The 21,385-nt window shown below is 42.5% G+C and overlaps 1 protein-coding gene across 1 annotated transcript in view; it reads left to right on the top strand.

Annotated features, from left to right (window-relative positions):
- Positions 1 to 21,385, top strand: part of LOC138998619 (protein Daple-like) — a 75,743-nt gene that overhangs the window by 10,464 nt on the left and 43,894 nt on the right. Inside the window, exons 3-4 of the mRNA XM_070400751.1 lie at positions 9,007 to 9,184; positions 12,102 to 12,293. Of these exons, the coding sequence (XP_070256852.1) occupies positions 9,007 to 9,184; positions 12,102 to 12,293 (370 nt within the window). The remainder of the gene's footprint in view (positions 1 to 9,006; positions 9,185 to 12,101; positions 12,294 to 21,385) is intronic.

The raw sequence follows: 21,385 nt of genomic DNA, 5'->3' as shown, positions 1-21,385 counted from the left end.
ATATATATGTTTATTTATTACAACATTGCTTACAGAAATGTTGTAGTTATTGTAAATTCCTATTTATAAGGTAATACATTTTTATACCCAAAAAATAATGTAGTATGCAGCCACTGGAAAAATGGGGGTAATTCTGGCCTACAGTGTACTGATTGTTTCACAATTGACTTATATTTAAAGCATTTGGGTTTAATGGCATGTGTTAAGCAAATTTTGTGAGAATACTCTTGATATCTGTTCAGTTATAAAAGGAAGTTATATGCTACGCTGTCACTCTACTTTGTTTCCACCTGAATTGCTAGCTACTAAATTTTTGTGTTTTCTTCCTAATACCTGAGTGCTCAAATATTGGGCACACAAATTAATCTGAAAGCTGAGTGATTTCACAAGGCAATTTGTTCCATTTCTTATCTACAAATTTCAGCATGATGTGTAAAACCTATTAAAACACATCAAGGGATTAATCTGCTAGGTGAAGGGCTGAAAGACCTTTTCTCTAAAGTGCCAGATGCCTCTGGGCTGGATTTGGTGTGCAGGCATTCGTTTGCTGACCCGTTGCATTATAAACCATGTGGCTCCTAATTTAGTGAATCTTCTTTTTGGAAGGTACCCTGCATGCATGCCTTTATCTTTCCTTTTTGAGGAGAACAGATTTCAGTATGCACCACACCCAATTTTTTAACATATTACACAATTGACAAAAATTCAGTTTATAAAGTAAGAATATTACCTGCATGTTTCCCCCTTTATTTCTGTTACAGTTTAATATGACTAATTACAGTGTACTTTGTACATTTGAGTAGTGTCACATATTCTAGAGTTGGATGATTTTCATCTAGCAAGAAATCCTTCTGTGATCTTTGTAAGCATGAGAAACATCACAATCAGGTTATATAATATTAAATATCTAGAGAAATTTCATGGGTTCTTTTACTTGTACAGTATTGTAAATTTTGCATGTTTTAAACCGTGGAATGTCACGGTTATATGAAAAAACTTGTAAGTATTACGAAATCCTTCCTAGTCGCTATGAAAGGATTGAAAGATACAGCTAAACATGAAGATGAGGTCATCCAAGGTCATGCCATTTAGCTACAAAGTCCTTCAAAGAGCTATCTATACTCACTGATTCCAATTTCCCTTCCATGCACTCTTGAGCCCACTCTAGTAATTTTCAGTCCCCTCCTCTTCTATATAATTGTTTTTCTCAAGGTTAGTACTTGTTTTCCCTCAAATAAATCCAGACATAATGTTTTAGACCTGGTTTTACATAACTTATCAGCAATGTTTGACCCAATGGAAAACTCTTTTTTCATTTGACTTTCAGGACTTTGAGTTTTCAGGGGTGAAAACACACTCACCTGGTTTCCCCCTTGCCTGCCTAGCCTGTCTCTTAGTCGTTTGGCTTCTCCTCATCTCCCACCTTTACACGTTCAAATGTCCTGGGATTCAGTCTTTGGTCTTTTTTCCTACCAAAATTGACTTTTCCTACCTTGGATATACTAATGATCTTCAAAATATATCCCCAGCCCAGATCTCACTCCTTAATGCCAGACCTATATATCAAACTGTTGGCTTAATCTCTCTTTTTAAAATATATGTATTTCTCTTGACTTCAGAGAGGAAAGGAGAGAGAGAAAGAGAGATAGAAATATCAATGATGAGAGAGAAATATGGATAGGCTTCCTCCTGCACACCCCCTACTTGGGATCAAGTAATGTGTCAGGAGATCTTGTGAGATTACTTTCAAAATTCAGTGGAACCTGAATATAAGGGACTAATTCGGGCAAGGGGTATACTTTAAAGATGAAAGTCAGTTATATACAGTAAAGTAGGTTTTCTGAATGTGTATGTGAAAACATTTACACATGAGCTTACCGGCTTTTACATATGTAGACACATTTGTATGTATGAAAATTTTAATTTCACAGAGAAGTTTTCCAAAGTCATTATTGCTAATATATTCACTGTAGTTTTGAGAGTGTAATAAGTACACAATCTAAATGGAAATAACCAGAAAATACATTTTAATTATATTTAACTCAACAAATGAACAATGTTCTAAAAACAAACAAAATTTTAATTTTATTAGAACAGAAAAAAAGTTTTTCTTTTAATCGTTTTTGGGCGATGATATATCCCGACACTCCAATTGAGGTATCACTTTAATGTGTGATCTTGAGGGGCTTGCTTTAGGTAATCCTGCTTTGAAAAAACTATCCTGTTTAGCTTAAACATTTGAAGTCTGCTGGTTTTTTTCTTATAATTACCTCCCTAATATTTTGAAAATGGGTTTAATGAAGCTGAATTTTCTTATCTGATGGCTTGTCAATAAATGTTATTAGATTGTGGAGATGGGATCCAAGCGATGATAACTTTGTGTTTGAGGCGTGTTGTTTCTTCTTCCTCCTCATCTTCACTCCCATCCTCATTTCCCAGGTCAGAACCTCATCTGCTTCTTCACTTTCAGTCATAGTGTGATACCCAGGGTCACCTTCATCTTCTAACCGCTGTTAAAACAACTTCCTCAGCTACTACTTCTCCACCAATATTCTGTGTTATCCCATAGTAATCAGTAATCTTCAGCACCTTCTAAATGCAAGTCTCCCTTCCTCATCAAGCAAATTCTTCCAACCATTTTCCTTGGTTTGTACTTTCACTTCTTTTCATGCTGCAGCAAAATTCAGAGATTGCTGATTTTAAATGGTAACTCTTTGAAACCGTAAGTGTTGTAAGGTACGCTGTCCTCTTGTATGTTCATCATTGCCTTCCTTCTGCAATACAACCATTACTTCCTCTAAAAACTTTTTGCAGCTATTCATTTGGTTGCCATAATTGTATTTTAAGGTCAGGGTTGGAATGATGTGTTTTAAGATACATACATAATTTTAACTTTATACCGAATAGGACTAGGAGTTCCAGTCACCAAGAATGAGCAAATGCACATGGCTGGGGCACGGCTCAGTGCACTTGGGAATGAAGGCGGCACATGTTAAAACTTCTGCAGAAAGTCACTCCACTCACCAACAAAACCAACTACCCACATGCCATGTGGTGTGATCACGTCCTGATCATTTGCCTAACACTGTTTAGGAGCAGTGACTCGTGGATTTAAACACACAGACTATCGTTGTTGATAAGTGGTGAAATTACTCTAGTGGTTTTACAACATATGGCCTATTTGATAAAATTTGTTAAAAATAGCTGAATTAATCACAAAAAATTACCTGTTAATTTAATTATAAGCAAATCTTGATTGCATTTTTTATTTAATGGTTGCATTCATTAATATTCACATATGACACACAGACCAGAAGTTTTATCTGTTAAATCCGAAGTCTGTTAATTCAAGGTCCACAAAAATCGAGAGTTTACTGTACCAGTATATCCAGAATCCAATCACATCTTCCAGGCCAGGTCACTAACATCTGCTATCTAGATTAGCTTAATAGTCAACTAATTGACTATTGATTTTCTTCTTACTTTTTCCTTCCTCCCTTCCTTCCTTCCTTCCTTCCTTCCTTCCTTCCTTCCTTCCTTCCTTCCTTCCTTTCTTCCTTCCTTCCTCTTTTCCTTCCTCCTTTCTTCTTCCCTCCCTTCCTCTCTGCCTCTGTCCTTCCTTCTTCTTTTTATTTACTTTCCTACATCAATTCTAGTCTTTTGTTCAAATCTAAACACAGTAGGCCTATTAAAAGGTAAGTCAGATTATATTGTTCCTCTGGTCAATACCTTCTAATTGCCTATTTCACTCAAAGTACATGCCTTCCACAGGCCTTCCAGCTAGGGATTGAACCCAAAACCTTGGTACGTACAGATCCATCTGCTATGTTCAAAATAAAAACTATTTCATATTCAATAATTATAGACTTATTTTTGAAGTTTGGGTCAAGAGGAATTGTTTAATAATTGCTCTCAGGGAGATCCTTTTTAATATGTTTCAATTAATTTTAGAAAGAGAGGAAGGGAAAGGGAGAGAGAGAGAGAGAAACATCAATGATGAGAGAGAATCATCAGTCAGCTGGCTCATGCATGCCCATTACTAAGGATCATGCCAGCAACCCTGTATGTGCCCTGACTGGGAATTGGTCTGGTGACCTCTTGATTCATGGGTCGATGTTCATCCATTGATGCTTAGTGTTTAAATGTTTAGTTTTAACCAGGAGAGTAATTTGTGTGACTATATGTAGGTTATAATTTTATTTCATTCCTTACCCAAGGGTATATTCTTAATGATTTGAGAGACAGAGACAAACATCAGTGTGAGGGAGAAACATCCAATGGTTGTCCCCGGTATGCTTCCCATCCAGGGGCTGAACCCAAAACCCGGTAGGTGCCTTGACAGGGAACCAAACTGGCAACCTTTTCGTGTCTAAGATGATGATCAGATCAACTGAGCTACCCAGCCAGGCATTGTTGTACATTTGTGGAGGTATATAATCATGATATTCCTATGCATGCATGTATTCCATTAAAAAAAGGAAATATACTTTTCTGTTGGTAAATTTAGCTTTTTATATTAAGACTAGACGCCTGGTGCACAAAAATTTCTGCACTGGCGGGAGTGGGGTATACCGCAGCCCCACTTGTGCCCTCTCACAGTCTGGGACCCCTCAGGAGATAAGGACCTGCTGGCTTAGGCCCGCTCCTGCATAGCAGAGGGCAGGCACAATCCCTAGGTGCCTTTACCGCAGCCCCTGGTCGGGCTCAGAGCAGGACTGATTGGGGAGTTGGGGCGCTGCCCCCATCATGCATAGAGCAAGGCGGATCAGGAGGTTGTGATGCCACCCTCAGTCACACTCAGGGCAGGGCTGATTGGGGGGTTGGGTCGCCTCCCCCTGTCACACTCAAGGCAGGGACAATGGGGAGGTTGCGGCACCACCCCCTGTCACGCACAGAGCAGGGCCGATCAGGGGGTTGTGGTGCCACCTCTGTCACATACAGAGCCAGCTGATCAGGGGGTTGGGGCACAGCAAACTGTCACGCACAGAGCAGGGCCCATCAGGGGGGTTGTGGCTCCGTGCCCCATCACGCACAGAGCAAGGCTGATCAGGGGGTTGGGGAGCTCCCCCCTGTCATGCACAGAGTAAGGCCGATAGGGGAGTTGGGGCAACGCCCCCTGTCACACACAGAGCAGGGCTGATCAGGGGTTTGGGGTGCTCCCCCTGTCACAATCAGGGCAGGGCCAATGGGGAGGTTGTGGCTCCACCTGGTCACACACAGAGCAGGGCCCATGGCGGGGTTGGGCGCCACACAGTGTCACACACAGAGCAGGGCCTTTTGGGGGGTTAGGGAGCTCCCCCCTATCAGGCACAGAGCAGGGTCAACCAGGGGATTGGGGTGCCTTCCCCTGTCAGGAACAGAGCAGAGGGAATAGGGAGGTTGTGGCCCAACCCCCTGTCACACACACAGCTGCAGGGCGACCTGGGTATTTGTGCGCTGCCCCCTGTCATGCTGCTCCAGAGGCCAGGAGGCCTTACAGCTCAGCTGATCCCAGTGCTGGGAGGCCTTGCTGCTCCGTTTGACATTGGGGCAGTGAGGCCTCACTGCTCAGCTGAACCCGGTCCTAGGAGGCCTCAAGACTCCACAGGTCCCGGTGCCAGGAGGACTTGCGGCTCTGCTGATCCCGGGTTCAGAAGGCCTTGCGGCTCCACTGATCCCAGTGCTGGGAGGCCTCGCTGCTCCACTCATCCCGGTCCTGGGAGGCCTCGCAGCCCCGCTGATCCCAGGTTTGGGAGGCCTTGCGGTTCCGTTGATCCCAGTGCTGGGAGGCATATTACCCTTTTACTATATAGGATAGAGGCCTGGTGCATGGGTGGGGGCCAGCTGGTTTGCCCTGAAGGGTGTCCGGGATCAGGGTGGGGGTCCCCCTTGGGGGCCTGGCCAGTCTGGGTGAGGGTATGATGTCTGTTTGCAGCTGGTCACACCCTCTTCAGGGTGGGGTCCCCACTGGGGTGCCTGGCCAGTCTGGGTGAGGGTTGAGGGCAGTTTTCAGGCTGGCAGGTGACTGAAGCTCCAAAACTCTGTGTTTTTTTTTCTTTTTCCATTTTTATTCTGGGATTTATTTACCTTCTATGGCTGTCACTGGAACTGAGAGCCAGCTTTAGCTCTAAGGCTCGGCTCCAGCTCTGAGACCTCGGCTGCTGAAAGCAGGTTTGGGGCTTTGTTTACCTTCTGTATTTGAAACTTTGTTGCAACTCCAGCTCTGAGATCTCGGCTGGCTGAAAGCAGGTTTCTGGGTTTTGTTTAGCTTCTATATTTGCAATATAGTTTCCTGGAGTTCAAGTTCAGAGGCTGGCAGCGGCAGCGGCAGGCAGGGAACCTTGGCTTCATCCTTCACTGGAGCAAACAAGCCTCCTGTTCACTTCAGTTGCCTTGCTGCTGGCCGCAATCTTGGTTAGCTGTTAATTTGCATATCTTGCTGTTTAGCCAATGGAAAGGGTAGCGAAGTTATGGTTAATTACCATGTTTTTCTATTATTAGATAGGATTAGATGCAAAAGTTACCAAATAATTTCATTTTCAAAGAAAACCATAACTAATTGGATTCTTGCATTTTCTAACTACGTATATAATGACATGCAGGTTTTTTATGTTTTTCAATTTTCTACTTTTTCCAGTTTTGTTGAGCTATAATTGACATTAACATTGTATATTTTGAAAGGATACAGTGTGTTTATTCGATACACTTTTTATGTTGTTAAATGATTACCACGGGATTCTTTGTTGATATTTCCATTACATCACATAGTTACCAATTCTTTCTTTGTGGTGAGAACATTTAGATCTACTCCCTAAGCAACTGTCAAGTATGTAATACAGTATTGTTAACTATAAGCACTATGCTGCACATCAGACAGGGTGTAATCGTGTATGACACTTATTTAAATAATGCTGGCAATATGAGAGAGCAGGAGGTCATCCAAGAAAATCTATTCTGTACCCCCACACCATATGCCAGCTGCTTCTATGGGAAAGACAAAGCTTACATGAGGAAGTAGGCAAAAGAAATAAGAATGGGTATGATGCAAATGCCATAAAATGGGTATTACAGGCATGGGGCAGTATGCAGAAGGAATAAAAATGGGTATAATGGTTACAGATTACACCAATGAAGGCTGGGACTCCAGTGCTTCATCAACAAGGTTGTTAATCTTTCCATGATAATAGGTAGTTAAGGAGGATGGACCACTTTTCCTGGTTAATGTCCAAGTTCAAGTAGGGTGTGGGGAACTCCCTGCCAGATGAGAATATGTTTTCTTTAATTAGAACAAAATGATCTCGTTTAACAGAGCATGATTAATATTTGTTATAACTATAGCTAGCCTCTACAATCTATTTCTGCCTCTAGCAGTAGTATTTCCTTCTTTCTCTTTCCCTGGCAAAATTCCACTGTGTGTGTGTGTGTGTGTGTGTGTGTGTGTGTGTGTGCGAGCACATATATATATGTGTTTACACACATTTACTATATAAGCACACATATACATGTACATTCACATACTTAATACACATACATACATACATACATATATGCCACATCCTCTTACCTGTTCATTAATTGGTGGACACATAGGTTATACATCTTGGCTATTGTGAATAAGGCTGCAGTGAACATGGGAGTGCAGCTATCTCTTTGAGGTGGTGATTAATAATGTATGACTACTCTCTAAATGTTTGTTATATCCATTGGTCTAATGTTTGGTTCAAGGTTAACATTTCCACCTCTTCACACTGAGCATTTAAGTGTTTCTAAGGATGAATTGAGCCCTGGCCTGTGTGGCTCAGTTGGTTGCAGCACCATCCCTTATACCAAAAGTTTACTGGTTTGATTCCCATTCAAGTCATATACCTAGGTTGTGGGTTTGATCTCTGGTTTGGCTATGTATGGGAGGCAACCAGTCGATGTTCTCTCTCACATTGATACTGTCTGTCTGTCTGTCTCTCTTTCCATTCCCCTCTTGCTAAGACCACTGGGCATAATCTCAGCTGAATATTTTTTTAATTTTTTATTTTTTGCTAAAAGTATTACAAAGGGTATTACATATGAGTCCTTCCCCCCCTCCCCGCCCTGCCCTCCCTTACCCCCAGTGTCTTATGTCCATTAGTTATGCTTATATGCATGCATACAAGTCCTTCGGTTGATCTCTTACCCTCCTCCCTCCTGCCCCCCAACCCTCCCTGGTCTTCCCACTGCAGTTTGACAATCAGTTTGAGGCAGCTCTGTCTCTGTATCTATTATTGTTCAAAAGTTTGTAATGGTCTTTATTATCCATGAATGAGTGAGATCATGTGGTATTTTTCCTTCATTGACTGGCTTGTTTCACTTAGCATAATGCTCTCCAGTTCCATCCATGCTGTTGCAAATTGTAAGAGTTCCTGCTTTTTTACAGCAGCATAATATTCCATCGTGTAGATGTACCACAGTTTTCTAATCCATTCATCTACTGATGGGCACTTAGGCTGTTTCCAGATCTTAGCTATGGTGAATTGTGCTCAGCTGAATATTTAAGAAATTAAGAAAATGAATGAATTGAGTCTCTTGTAGGCAGCATATAGTTAGGTCTTATTCTAATCCGTGAAGACATTCTCTACTTGTTTTCTTTTTATTGAATTTGTTAAGGGGTCTCTAGTTAACAAATTACACAGGTTTCAGATGCACATTCTACAACACATCATCTGTACACTGCATTCTGTGTTCACGACCCCATGTTATCCTCTGCCTTTTGATTGTAGAATTCAATCTACATACAAAGTAATTATTGGCATGTAATGACTCACTACTGCGATCTAGTTTTTCTGTGGCAGTTTTGTACATTCATTGTTCCAGTCTTCCTCTCATGCTGCCTTCTTTTGTGAATTGAAAATTTTCCATAGTGTGCTTTGATTCCTGCTCTTTATCTTTTGTGAATCTGCTGAAGGTTTTTGCTTTGTGGTTACCATGAGATTTATATAAGACATCTTATAACAGTTTATCTTACTGGATCATATCATTGGTTATATTTAACTGCAGGTGTATCTTAAGAAAAGAAAAAGAGAAGAGACGAAAGGGTGATCTGTTATGTGAAAAATATAGGGTGCAGTTAAGGAAAAAAGAAGAGCACTCAATTAAAGAAGTTGAAATGAACCCCCCACTTGAAACCACGATTAGAGCACAAGATATCACACTGGCGATTATAAGAGACAATAAGGTAAATTTATCTTTGGTGAAAATCTCTTCTTTCTAACAGTACTTCATCAATAGTTATAGCCTGTCATTTAATGTATATTATTAATTTAAAACAAACCAAAAATATTCTCATTCAAAATGTGAACTGTGACCTTTATGATTTCAATTATTAGTAACTTATTACTGTCCTTGGCATCTAATAGATGCTCTGTAAATGTTTTCTAAATGAAGAAATAGAAAATAAATTGAGCCTACCCATTAGCATAAATGTTCATTCTGACTCTCAATAAATGTTAACATACAAACTAAGTTGCCTTGAGATGGTGATGGAACTAGTCAAATGTTCATAAAGGAATTTTATTTCAGTATACTGTATTTTTGCTCTATGACAAATGTAGCTATCACTTAAAATTTTAGTTTTCCATGGAAAGGAAAGATCCTTGTGCTTTAAGAGGATACATCCTCTTCACAGTTTATTTAAGGTACTGCTCTTATGCTTTGGAATTTTTCTTAATGAAAGGAGACTGAAAATGAAATGAAATGTGACCCTACCAGTGGTTGACACACTCATTAGTCAACAGAGACAAATATCAACAGTACAACGATTGAAATTTCTTTTGAGAGCCAAATTTTTTAAACTTAAACTATATAGGTAGGTACATTGTTATTAATTTAATTAGGGTACTCTTAAGTCTTAGGAAGAGCCACAGTGAAGGGGCCAAAGAGCCACATGTGGCTCACAAGTCTCAGTTTGCCGACCACGGCCTAGGTTGTAGAAGAGCAAAATTACACTCAGAGGCGACCTTCTCGAGAACAGAAGGCCAGCATATTACCAGATGGAATTCTTACCAAATAACTTTGCAAAACAAAGGTGATAGAAATAGCTCGTAAGAGCCCTAACCGGCTTTGCTCAGTGGATAGAGCGTGGGCCTATGGACTGAAGGGTCCCAGATTCAATTCTGGTCAAGGGCATGTACCTTGGTTTCCGGCATATCCCCCGTAGGTACTTGCCCTTGACCAGGGCATGTTAATATGTATTATGAATACCACCACTTTTTTATGCCATTAAAGATCTTAAAGAAAAAAAATTGTAAAAGGCAATGGGGGAAAGGATAGCTTCCTGCAGAAAGAGGATAGCTTCCTACTTGCTACTGATAGCTTCCTGCTTGCTACTGATGCACATTGTCGCATCCTCTATATCTGGCTGTAATGCAAAGTCCAGGTGGGAAAGAGAAGAGGATACGTTTTGCATTTTTTTTATTTTTACTTCTCTGTTTCTTCTAGATAAATGGGGTGGGGTGGGTAAGGGGAATATTAGGTAGCAAAGAGTGGATGTGATGTGAATAAGAGCTCAAAATTAAGACAGCCCAGGTTCAATTCTGGTCAAGGGCGTGTACCTTAGGGGGTGTGCAGGAGCCAGCTCGTCGATGTTTCTCTTTCATTGATGCTTCTAAATTTCTATCCCTCTCACTTCCTCTCTGAAAAACAGAATCAATAAAATATATTTTTAAAAAAGAAATAGCCCATAAAAAATTAACTCTGAGGTAGTTTATTTAGTCATTTTCAAATGTATGTATGTGTGAGTTTGTATATATTTAAAAAAAATACTGTACACATGGAAACTAGAGGATTTAAAAAGCATATAAGAGAGGGGGAGAGAGAGAGAGAGAGAGAGAGAGAGAGATGGCTTTTGAAGCCCATTGGATATAATATTGTTAATTCAAATCCATTTGTCTCAACCAGTGGCATGCACAATGGCCTCATCCAAAGAGAGGGCTTTTAATATTTACCATAAGAATCAATGTGTTGTCCATGGTCTCAAAGGTATTGCTACTCACAACAAATGTTCCAGATTTTGGTGTTGATTTCATTTCCTTGATATATTCATATAGAGGTTAGTTTTCACTTCCAGTGATGGTAAGGAGGAAAGTATAGCAGGTTCAGAGATCATATTTTAGATGTCATTCTTCTACTTTTGAGAAAATTAACAATTTGTTCTAAGTAGCATCCCATTTTAATACAAGGGACTTCTGAAGAGAATGCGGGCCATAATATATATTTAGTAATAATTTATTGGTAAGTAATTTATTCCTAGTAAAGTAGATCAGAGTACCCACCCTCCCCATATCACAGTTAATACTAATTTAAACAGCATAAAAAAGAAATAAATGTTATTGAAGCAACAAATATCTCACGGTTTTCTAAAAAGAGCTCTGTAAATTTTATATTATTCATTACCTGTTTTTTGAAAAATAGGCTTCTTTTGTTTTTCTGTATCTACACTAGAGGAGAACTATGGATTGGCGCATGATCACAAATTGTAGAGTCTGAAAACCTGGGGGAAATCCTAAACTTCCTTATATTTTTAACCCCTCCATTCCAGATTGTGATAACTGAATGAGTTAATTGATGGATATAGAAGTGCTCAGGAAAATGCTTGATTATCAGTTATTAGCAGAGATAGTTTTTATTAATGACTATAAAAGTATTAGAACAGTAGAATATCTATGGGATAATATTGGGCAAAAAGAATTTTGGGAAATTTAGTTGATCCTATTATATGCATGGATCATACTACTCGCCTGTGGGGTATGTTCAGACTGTCATCTCAATTTGTAAGTGTAATTAAAATTATTCATCTTTTACTTAAATGCATTCTGGACTTGTGGTGATTTAGAAAACCCTGTCTAATTCTGAGACTCTTAAAATTCTGTTGTTATTTTTTCACTTAAAAATTCATCATATTATATTATATTTTTGAACTTTGGGGAATTTATGCTTGTATAAAGTTAGAGGTTTGGATCCAAATCTATTTTTTTCCAGTGAGATATCCACTTATTGCAAACTTTTATTATAACATAGGTTATTCTTTAATTTCAGAGGCTATCATGACATGTGATTTCAATGTTTTAGCTAAAAGTCTCCTTTGTGTTCCTTAGGTTTCTGAGAGTTCTGAAAAAGAAAAATGTCAATTGGATGAAAATCGCATGTTGTGGGATGAAATTGCCAAGCTAAGACTGGAAATGGACTCAGTACAAAATCAGACCCTGGAAATGGGAAAAGAATATTTGGAGAACATTGCAATTGGCAAAGAAAAGAAGGACCATCCTCAAAACACAATAACAGAAAGAGTATCTCAACACAATGTGCAGCTTGAAGTTCTGAGAGCTGAGCTTATGATGCTAAACCATAAACTGGCGATCGAACAACAAAACAGAAGAAGACTGGAAGCACAAGTTGAATCATATCGGTCTAGACTAGCTACAGCTGTACAGGATCATGAGCATTGTCAGACATCAAAAAGAGAGCTAGAACTTGCTTTCCAGAGAGTAAGAGATGAATGGTTTTGTTTATGGGACAAAATGAATTTGGATATGTCTAACCTGAAAGATAACAATGAGATTCTTTCTCAACGACTTTCTGAAGTGGAAAGTAAAAACAGCAGCTTAGAAATTGAGCTTCACCACATAAGAGATGCTCTGAAAGAAAGGACATTGGTTTTAGAAGGAGTAGAAAGAGACCTCAGTCAAAAACAGTGTCAAAAGGAGGAAACTGGACACGTGCATCAAAAGGAACCAGGTAAAGTGGATAAAGACATTGGAAAGCAGGAATCCTTAATGGAGAGGCTTTCTCACCTACAGACGGAAATGATGTTGCTTCAACAGCAACTGGATGAGGATCACAACCAAGCTGACAGAGAAGAAAAGACGGTAATTAACACCCAAGATCAGATTCGGGATATCATGAAAATATTTGATCGTGAACATCAAAAGTATGTTCTTAGGCTGCATGGAATAATGATGGATTTACTCAAACAATGGCATAGTTTTAAAGAAACAGTACTTCAGTATGAAAATGATAATGCAGAAAGAAATGTAAGTATCCAGACACATAAGTATTTTTTAAATTTCCTAAGAGAAAATTCAGAGTAATATTTGATGATGGCTAAATGCTGAATCTAGTTGAATATTAAAAATGTAGATATTATAGCCCTAGCTGGTTTGGCTCAGTGAATACAGCATTGACTTGAGGACTGAATGGTCCCAGGTTCAATTCTGCTCAAGGACACATGCCCAGTTGCTGGCTCAGTCCCCAGTAGGAGTGCAGGGGACAGTCAATTAATCATTCTTTCTCATCTTTGATGTTTCTATCTCCCTCTCCCTTCTTCTCTGAAATATATATATATATATATATATATATATATATATATATAATGTATAGTTTATAAATATGTTTGCTCTATCAGCTTCAAAGCAGACATTGTAGTCAGTAGATGGACCTTAGAACTGAGAGATGCTTTGTTTTGAGTAAAGACTTGCTGCCCATGAAATTTTAAGAGGTTACATTATACACTATTAATACATACAGATTTATATTAATAATTTGGTCTTACATTGATAGAATAATAATTTAAATCTTTCTGTCACCAAATTTAAAACTATTAGGAAGTAGGTAAATGGAAATGCTCTACCTAAAATGAGTACTTTGAAATTAAGATTCAATTAAGTGGATTAATTTGACAGCTAAGTTCAGATCAGATTTCCAGATGAACTGAAATGTAGATGCTGTATCACATAGTACCTTTCCTTCAGTAGCATCTTATATATTTGAGTTGGTATAATGTTATTTTTATTCATACCAATTTGAATTAAATTTGAAAATATTGCAGTCTCAAGTAATATATTCCTATGATCTCTCAACTCTTTTCAAGGCATCTACTTTTCATTACATCATAATTTGGGACAAATATGATGAGTTATAGCAAATCTACACTTTATTTAATCTTCCCCCTCCTATTTATAATTTTCTTTGAATACTTTTACAAATAATGTGCTTATGTTTCTCATTTTGAGGCCTAATTACTATCATTTGGGGATAAGTTTGTCCAAGACAGAGAGAATTGTAGCTCTCTGTGATTCATGAACTTGGCATTGGATCTCCATTTCAGACTAGGGAGGGGTAGCAGGGTTTATGTGTAGCAGGAAGGGAGGTGAAGGCCTGATTACCTAGGGCCTTGAAGGCCATTGGAATGACTTTTCTTCTAAGTTAGGAACCTATTGGGAGGATTTGAGCGGGGGACTAAATGTGTGAGGAACTCTGAAGTTAATTGAAGACTCTGGTTAAAAAATAAATAAAAAGAGAAAATTTTCCATAATATCAAATTCACTACCACTTGATCCACCTAGTGCCCATTTCTCTTTGAGATGTTAGTAGATTGTAAAGCTTTGAGATTTATGGGGGAGGGGAATTGAGAGTGGGGCTGAATCAGCTGTCTGATGAGGCAGGAGGGTTAAATTTTCTGTGACTTTAACCTGATTAAGCAAACAGGAGCATGTCCATATGAGGAAAAGAAGGTGAATTGATGTAGCTGGTGATATTTTTCCAGTCATAGATTATTGTCATAACATTATGATAATAATATATGACTCTAACAAGGTACACCCAGGGTAGGGCAAAAGTAGGTTGATAGTTGATTGTATGGAGAACAATACAATAATTAGTCAATTAGTAAAATAATTTAAAATAATCTGATTTATAAAATCAGTAACAGAAATATCTTACCAGGCATTTGTGAGAAAACTTCAACAAGAAATGGCTGATTTCAAAAGAAAACTATCTACAGTAGAGACTTCTCAGGAGATTGAATCACGTCATCATGTGCATTTAGAAGATAAGAAACCAGATTTCAAGAACAAACTAGATCAAAGCAGAAGTCAAGTATGTATGAAATTTAACCTGTCATCAGTTAATCTATAGCTGGTTAAATAAAATGTTTTAGGGTACTACTTTTCATGGCAGCTTTTGTTATGGGTTGGCTCAACGAGATAGACCACCCACTCAGAATTTAAATTTGAAAGCCGTTTATTAAGCTGGCCAGCTGACCACAGCCCGTACCTTCCCCCTCTGGGAAGCCTCGCGGCATGTGGCAAAGAGCAAGTGTGCATTATGATTTTTATAGCAAAACAGTGTTACCTTAGAAGCTCACAGAAAGTTCATAAGCACAAAGGGGGGGTAAACAGAGTCACACCTGACTGGTCTAAGACAATCTAGCAATTTTTCTTCCATGGTTCCTAACCCTGCAAACCCCCTCCATACGTCAGTCCCTCCTCCCAGCACATACACAATCCTCATAGCCTGGCAACACAATCCTTCCCCATACGTCAGTCCCCCCTCCCAGCACATTCTGTAACATTCTGTAACCCTTCCAGGGCGCAGTCCCTCACCCTAGCACATTCCCTACTGGTCTTATGCCCGAATCAAATCTTTGATTCAGTGCGTTCCTCTACGATATGAAATTGAGGAAGCATTTGGCAATGCAGGGATCAAGCCACCGGGGAAGAGTCTGGCATTTGATGGTGAAGAATTGGCCAGGGTCTCGGCCACTGACATAGAGTCTTAGTTCCCATGTCTTTCTCTTTCCCATTGGTTAGTTCACCAGGTGAGAGGCATGAGGAGGACGGGGTTACAATTTCTAGTGCCTCTTTCTTGCAACTTTGATGGTGGTTGGAGTGCTCAGCACCACCTGGTAGGGTCCATCCCATCTAGGTTCTAGGCTGCCAGGGTCGTGACGTTTCACCCAGACGAGGTCACCTGGAGAGAAGGCAGGCTGTGTTGGACTGGTTCTCGGTGCGTCCTCCTCCCGTGCGGCTCTCACCACCCGTTGTGCTGACGTGGCGCTGCTCTGCAAAGCCTGTAAGGACTTAAGCAAACTTTGGGTAGATGGCTGGGCAATTTCTTCCTCCCCCAACCTGGGCACCAATGGCAGCGGTCGCCCAAACATTATCTCAAAAAGGAGTTAGCCCTTGGATGTATGGGGTGTACCTAGCTCTGAGGAGAGCAAAAGGAAGGAGACTTACCCAGTTTTCGCCAGTCTCTAATTTTAACTTAGTTAATGTTTCCTTTAAGATCCAATTTATCCTCTCTACCTGTCCAGAACTCTGTGGTCTACAAACACAATGCAATTTTCAAGTAACTCTTAGGGCCTTAACTATGGATTGTAACATTGGCGATAAATGCCAGGCCATCGTCGGACCCCATGTATAGTGGCAGGCTAAACCGGGGGACAATTTTAGTGAGGAGTTTTCTAATTACTACCTGTGCTGTCTCTGCCTTGGTTGGGTATGCCTCAGGTCAGCCAGAGAAGGTATCAATGAAAACCAGCAAGTATTTATACCCTCCTTGTCCTCCTGGTATCTCGGTGAAGTCCACTTCCCAGTTTTCTCCGGGTGTCTGACCTCGGAATCGCTGTCCCAGTGCGGCCACAACAGGGGGCCCTTGATTCACCCGGGCACACACTTGGCACCTTCTAGCCAACTCTTGAGATATTTTCTGGAGCCCTGGGATGTAAAATTCTCTTCCCAGTAGTTCTGATAGCTTCATTCCCCCAGGTGGGTGCTCTGGTGGGTCTGGGAAGCGATGGTCCGCCCCAGGGCTTCTGGCATTATAGGCCTCCCATCTGGCAGAATTAGCCATCCAGCCTCTCCTTCCCGGGCCCTTAGTTTCTCAGCTAGCCTCTGCTCCTCTGGCAGATGAGTAGGCTTCTCTGGGAGCCTTCGTGCTGGCAGGCTACGAGAACTTCTAGTGGCCCTACTGGTCTTTTAGTCAATTCCTTGGCCCCTATATGGCTGCCAGGTGGTTAAGTATCTCAGCAGCTTTTTCCTTTCCTCATGAGGTCAGGAGACTTCTTTAAGGTGGCTCCCGTGTCCTCCTGTAAGGGCAGTGTGAGGAGATATATCCCTGTAGTCCCTGGGTAGGTCTGGCAGGGCCAGTGCCGGGGCGCTTACCAGGGCTTCTTACATCTCCCCTGGCTCCTCCTCATGTGCCCCCTGCTACCGGGTACCTTCCTCTACGAAGCTGCTCCCGTCGTCCATGTAGAGGGTCTCATCCGGATTCTGCAGGGCTGCCACAAGGTCCTCACAGAGGGAAGTGAGGGTAGTCAGTGTCTCCTCGCAGTCAGGCAAAGGGGCCTCTGCCTTCTCGTCAGGGAGGAGTGTGGCAGGGTTCAAGGCAGCTCTTTTCAGGAAGCTGAAATGTTTACTCTTTTTCCCTTTTCCTACCAGAGGGCCTGAGTGGGTGCTATGAGTTTCACAAGGAAGTCCACCTTTTGCCCCCCCACTGTCAGGGTTATTCTGGGCTCCTGGGGGCCAGCTGAGCTCCGACAACCCCAATCCACCTCCTCCACCAGCATGGGAGGGAGTCGGTTCCCCCGCATGTTCAGGGCCCTCCCTTTTCCAATGTCCTTCCTTTCTGCAAAATGCATATTGATTTTTCCCAAGCCTGGGTTGGACTCCTTTTCTTTCACGAGGCTTTTCTTTGCCCTTGTTGTCTCTCCGGCCCCTTGGGCCTTTTTCCTCGTTTAGGGCCAGGAGGACCTTGGCCATCCAGGTGTTTAAACCTGCCATTGGGTCCTTCAGATTGTCAAAAACCTTCTGGGCCACCTCAACCAACTTAGAGATTGATTTCCCCTCAAACCTTCTAATTTCTGTCATTTTTTTCCTAATATTTGGGGCCGACCTGGAAACAAATGCAACATTGACAGCCCTCCGACTTTCCAGGGCATCAGGGTTAGGCCCCTGGACTGTCTCTGTCACCTTAGAGAGGTTTGTGGGTCTCCAAGCAGCAGCTCGGATGCCCCCTAATAGAGCCTGGCGATACCGATCAAGAGCCTCCTTTCCCCTGTCACTATAGGGGTTCCAGTTGGGTTGCCTGGAGGGAAACACAGCCTTTAATCTGTCTTTTATTTGTTCTTTCAGAATGGACTAAAGGAGCTTTATTTCCCTACAGGGTCTTATATGTCACAGGGCCTCACAGGGTCTGTAATTCCTGTAACAGAGGGCTAGTATTCACCACTTTATTAACCCCCTCTGTTCTAGACAGGCCTTCCCCAGTTTCCTACAGTTGAGGTTTTGTGCCACCCCTGACATGGGCATGGTCACACAGGCCTGTAAGACAGTATACAGGTTGCTAACTGTCAACTGTCTCTCAATAGAGACCAAAATTTAATGGGTATTCTTCTTTGCCCACCTGGGCAACTGCCCTCTCGGCAGCTAGACACTTTTTACTTTTTGGGTTCATTCCACATAGCCTTTTTCCAGGACAGTTTACACATAGGCCAGTTCTTCTTTCTAGCCACAAATACAGTTTGTCCAATTTTCTTAAAATGTATTCTGGCACAGGAGAAAGTTATTTTGCTGTACATAGGTAGCTTAATCCCTATACAACTGGGCTTGGACCTCTGCCTAGCAAATTGCAGTCTATAAGTTCAATATGCAGCCTCCGGTCCTCCTAACCTAACGAGGTTTCGGCTAGTCTCTGAGTCAGACTTCTGCTCTCTTGGAGAATTTCAAAGTCCTGATGGCTCCCAGGTCCAGGGAGAGTGCCCTTTTCTTAACTCTGTTTACTAGTTACAGGGCCCTGTTTTCCTTGTCTTCCCACCATCCCCTTTATGGCAGAACAGCGACCAGGCCTCTTTGAAGGGAGTGTACTGGAAGGGGATATCAGCCCCTCCTCTTCTAGCAGCAACAGGTACTAAACCCTTTCAGTACATTTGCAAACAGGGAGCTTTTACTAACTCTATCTGCAGCTTTCATAGATCCCAGGCTTGCTGCTCTATTCCTGGGGCTGTAGGAAGGCTAGTAACAATCACTGGCTTACGGCTTAACTGCTGTAGCCTGCAAGCCAAAAGCCAAAGTACTTTCTCGCTGCTGCTTCTTCTTCTTCTTCTTCTTCTTTTTTTTTTTTTTTTTTTTTTTTTTTAGGGCTACTGCAGGCAGCTCAGGCATCCAGCTCCCCTTCTTTGTTCATTCACTCCCCAATCTGGTCTGGAGCTGGGAAATAGCGCCTCGATCTGCCTTGCTTCCCCAGAGGGCTGCTTGTCTGGCCCCAGATCTAGAGGGCCTGCCAGCCGTAGTGGCAACATAGGAACTTCAGGACTGGCGGATATTGCAGGGTCCTGCAGTTTCCGCCCCCCACCCCTCTCCCTCCATACGCTGTCCCTGTCTAGTATGGGATGGACTGAAGGGGTTGAAGGACGACAAAGCCCCTCCCATCGGTGGGTGTGGAGGGAAGACAGTTGGCATCGGGGGAGGCAGGGGCTCCCGGTCAAGAGCTGGTGGCGTGGCCTGGGCTTGAGGCCTGGGCTCACCCAGATCTGGTGCCAGGGGACCATAGGGGGCGGCCGGCTAATGGGCTCTTCCTGCTCTCCCTGAAGGACCGGGGGAGCCTTTCCCTTCTGGGGCCCGGCCAAAAGAATTGTCTGTCTCTGTCCCAATTTTTCCTCGGGAGGCAAGCCCTCATTTACCGGGGTTTCTTGGACAATATGTCAACCCAAATCTGAATATAAGGAATTTTATTAGGATGCCCTGGGTGGCCGTGTATGATGTAATGGACCCGGTAGGCAGTGGTCAGATCAAAAGACCCTGCATCTGGCCACCCCTCCTGGAAAGTGGGCCACTCCCATTCATAGAATCGCTGTAAATCAAAAGTATTAACATTATAACCTTTAAATTTACCCTAGAACTTCAGTTTAATACAGTAAATTACAACCTAGGTAAGAGCAGCTGATAGACAAATCTTTATTAACTGGGCTAATTCTCCTTAACAGTGAGCAAAAGATTCTGAGAAAAATAATTCTCGCAGCTGCCGAGAGACTATTTGCAGACTGCTCAGGGGCCAGCCCAAACGTTCAGCCAAGCGTATCAACAGAAAGCAGAATAAATCAAAGTAGCTCTTACTTTACACAGACCAGTAATGATTTACACTTTCTTAATAGACCAGCCCAGGCTGGAGCTGTATCCAGTCTCCCTTCTCTGTAGTAATTTGGCCAGTCCCACACAAATAAACTTTGTCCCGACCCCATGATGATTGGTGGCGAGAGACAGACAAGGGAAGGGGTGACCTGTTTTCACAGATCCTCACTCAGATGCCCGCCTGGCCGCGTCCCTTGGGAGCTTAGATTGGTCGTAGCTAAGGTGCACACGTATAAACCCCGGGTCTGGTCACCTCCACATGGGGGTGAGTCACCGTTATGCCATATGACGAATCTCGGAACCGCAGGTTGGGGCCCACTCGGACTCCGTAACCGAAGTCGTGGAGCCACATAAAGGAGAGGAGAGGGCAGGCCCCCTCCTTCCACACTCACACACTTTCACCAGACATTCACTCAGAGTTTAAACAATTCTCCCAATTTCTAACAATTTCCCAATTCCTGAGGGAGCTCTATAGCTTCCCGGGAGGTGATCAAGCTCCCCTTCCACTCACCCGGAGTGGGCCTGACTGATAGGGGTTCGACAAAGATGACTGACCCTATCCCATTTGACAAAGACAAAGACAACAAAGAACAAAGACAAGATAAATCAGCCAAATGCAACCTAAGGTTGCCCGAAACCTGCAGCTTGTTCCTTGAAGTCCTGAAAATTTTCAAAAAACATTGCAGCAGGGTGTACACAGAAGCAGACAACTTTTTGACAACAAATACCAAGACAAACAAATACCAGACAGACAAACCCAGTGCAGCCTACAGCCGCACGAACCAGGGACCCCAGCCACTGTCGTGGCCGCGGGTCAGGACCAGGAGTACCGCTGCGTCCAACCCTCCCTATAGGTCCTTCCGTGGGACGTCCCAATTCCTGTTTAACGACCGGTCCCTTACCTCTCTCGAGAGTCCAGGTGGCTTGGTTTCCGAATTGAAAGTTTTGGGTGGACTGGAGGCCTCCTTGGTAGTCATTCTCCACAGGTGTGGGGTATCTCGCTGAGTGCCCGGGGACAACTGGGGGAGAGCCTCCTGCCTTGAATAGGGGGTCCCTCTCCTCCCTTCCGGGGGAGAGCCTCCTGCCCTAAACAAGGGGTCCCTCTCACCCCTGCTGGGGGAGAGCCTCCAGCCCTAAATAAGGGGTCCCTCTCCTCCCTGCCGGGTATCTCGCTGGGGCCTCCAAATATTATGGGTTGGCTCAACGAGATAGACCACCCACTCAGAATTTAAATTTGAAAGCCGTTTATTAAGCTGGCCAGCTGACCACAGCCCGTACCTTCCCCCTCTGGGAAGCCTCGCGGCATGTGGCAAAGAGCAAGTGTGCATTATGATTTTTATAGCAAAACAGTGTTACCTTAGAAGCTCACAGAAAGTTCATAAGCACAAAGGGGGGGTAAACAGAGTCACACCTGACTGGTCTAAGACAATCTAGCAATTTTTCTTCCACGGTTCCTAACCCTGCAACCCCCCTCC

This window comes from Myotis yumanensis, unplaced genomic scaffold (genome assembly GCF_028538775.1).
Source record: "Myotis yumanensis isolate MYYU_CA2020_CCGP unplaced genomic scaffold, mMyoYum1.0.hap1 SCAF_20, whole genome shotgun sequence".
Lineage (NCBI taxonomy): Eukaryota > Metazoa > Chordata > Mammalia > Chiroptera > Vespertilionidae > Myotis > Myotis yumanensis.
Note: the sequence above shows the minus strand (reverse complement) of the source record. Positions and strands in the feature narration are given on the sequence as shown.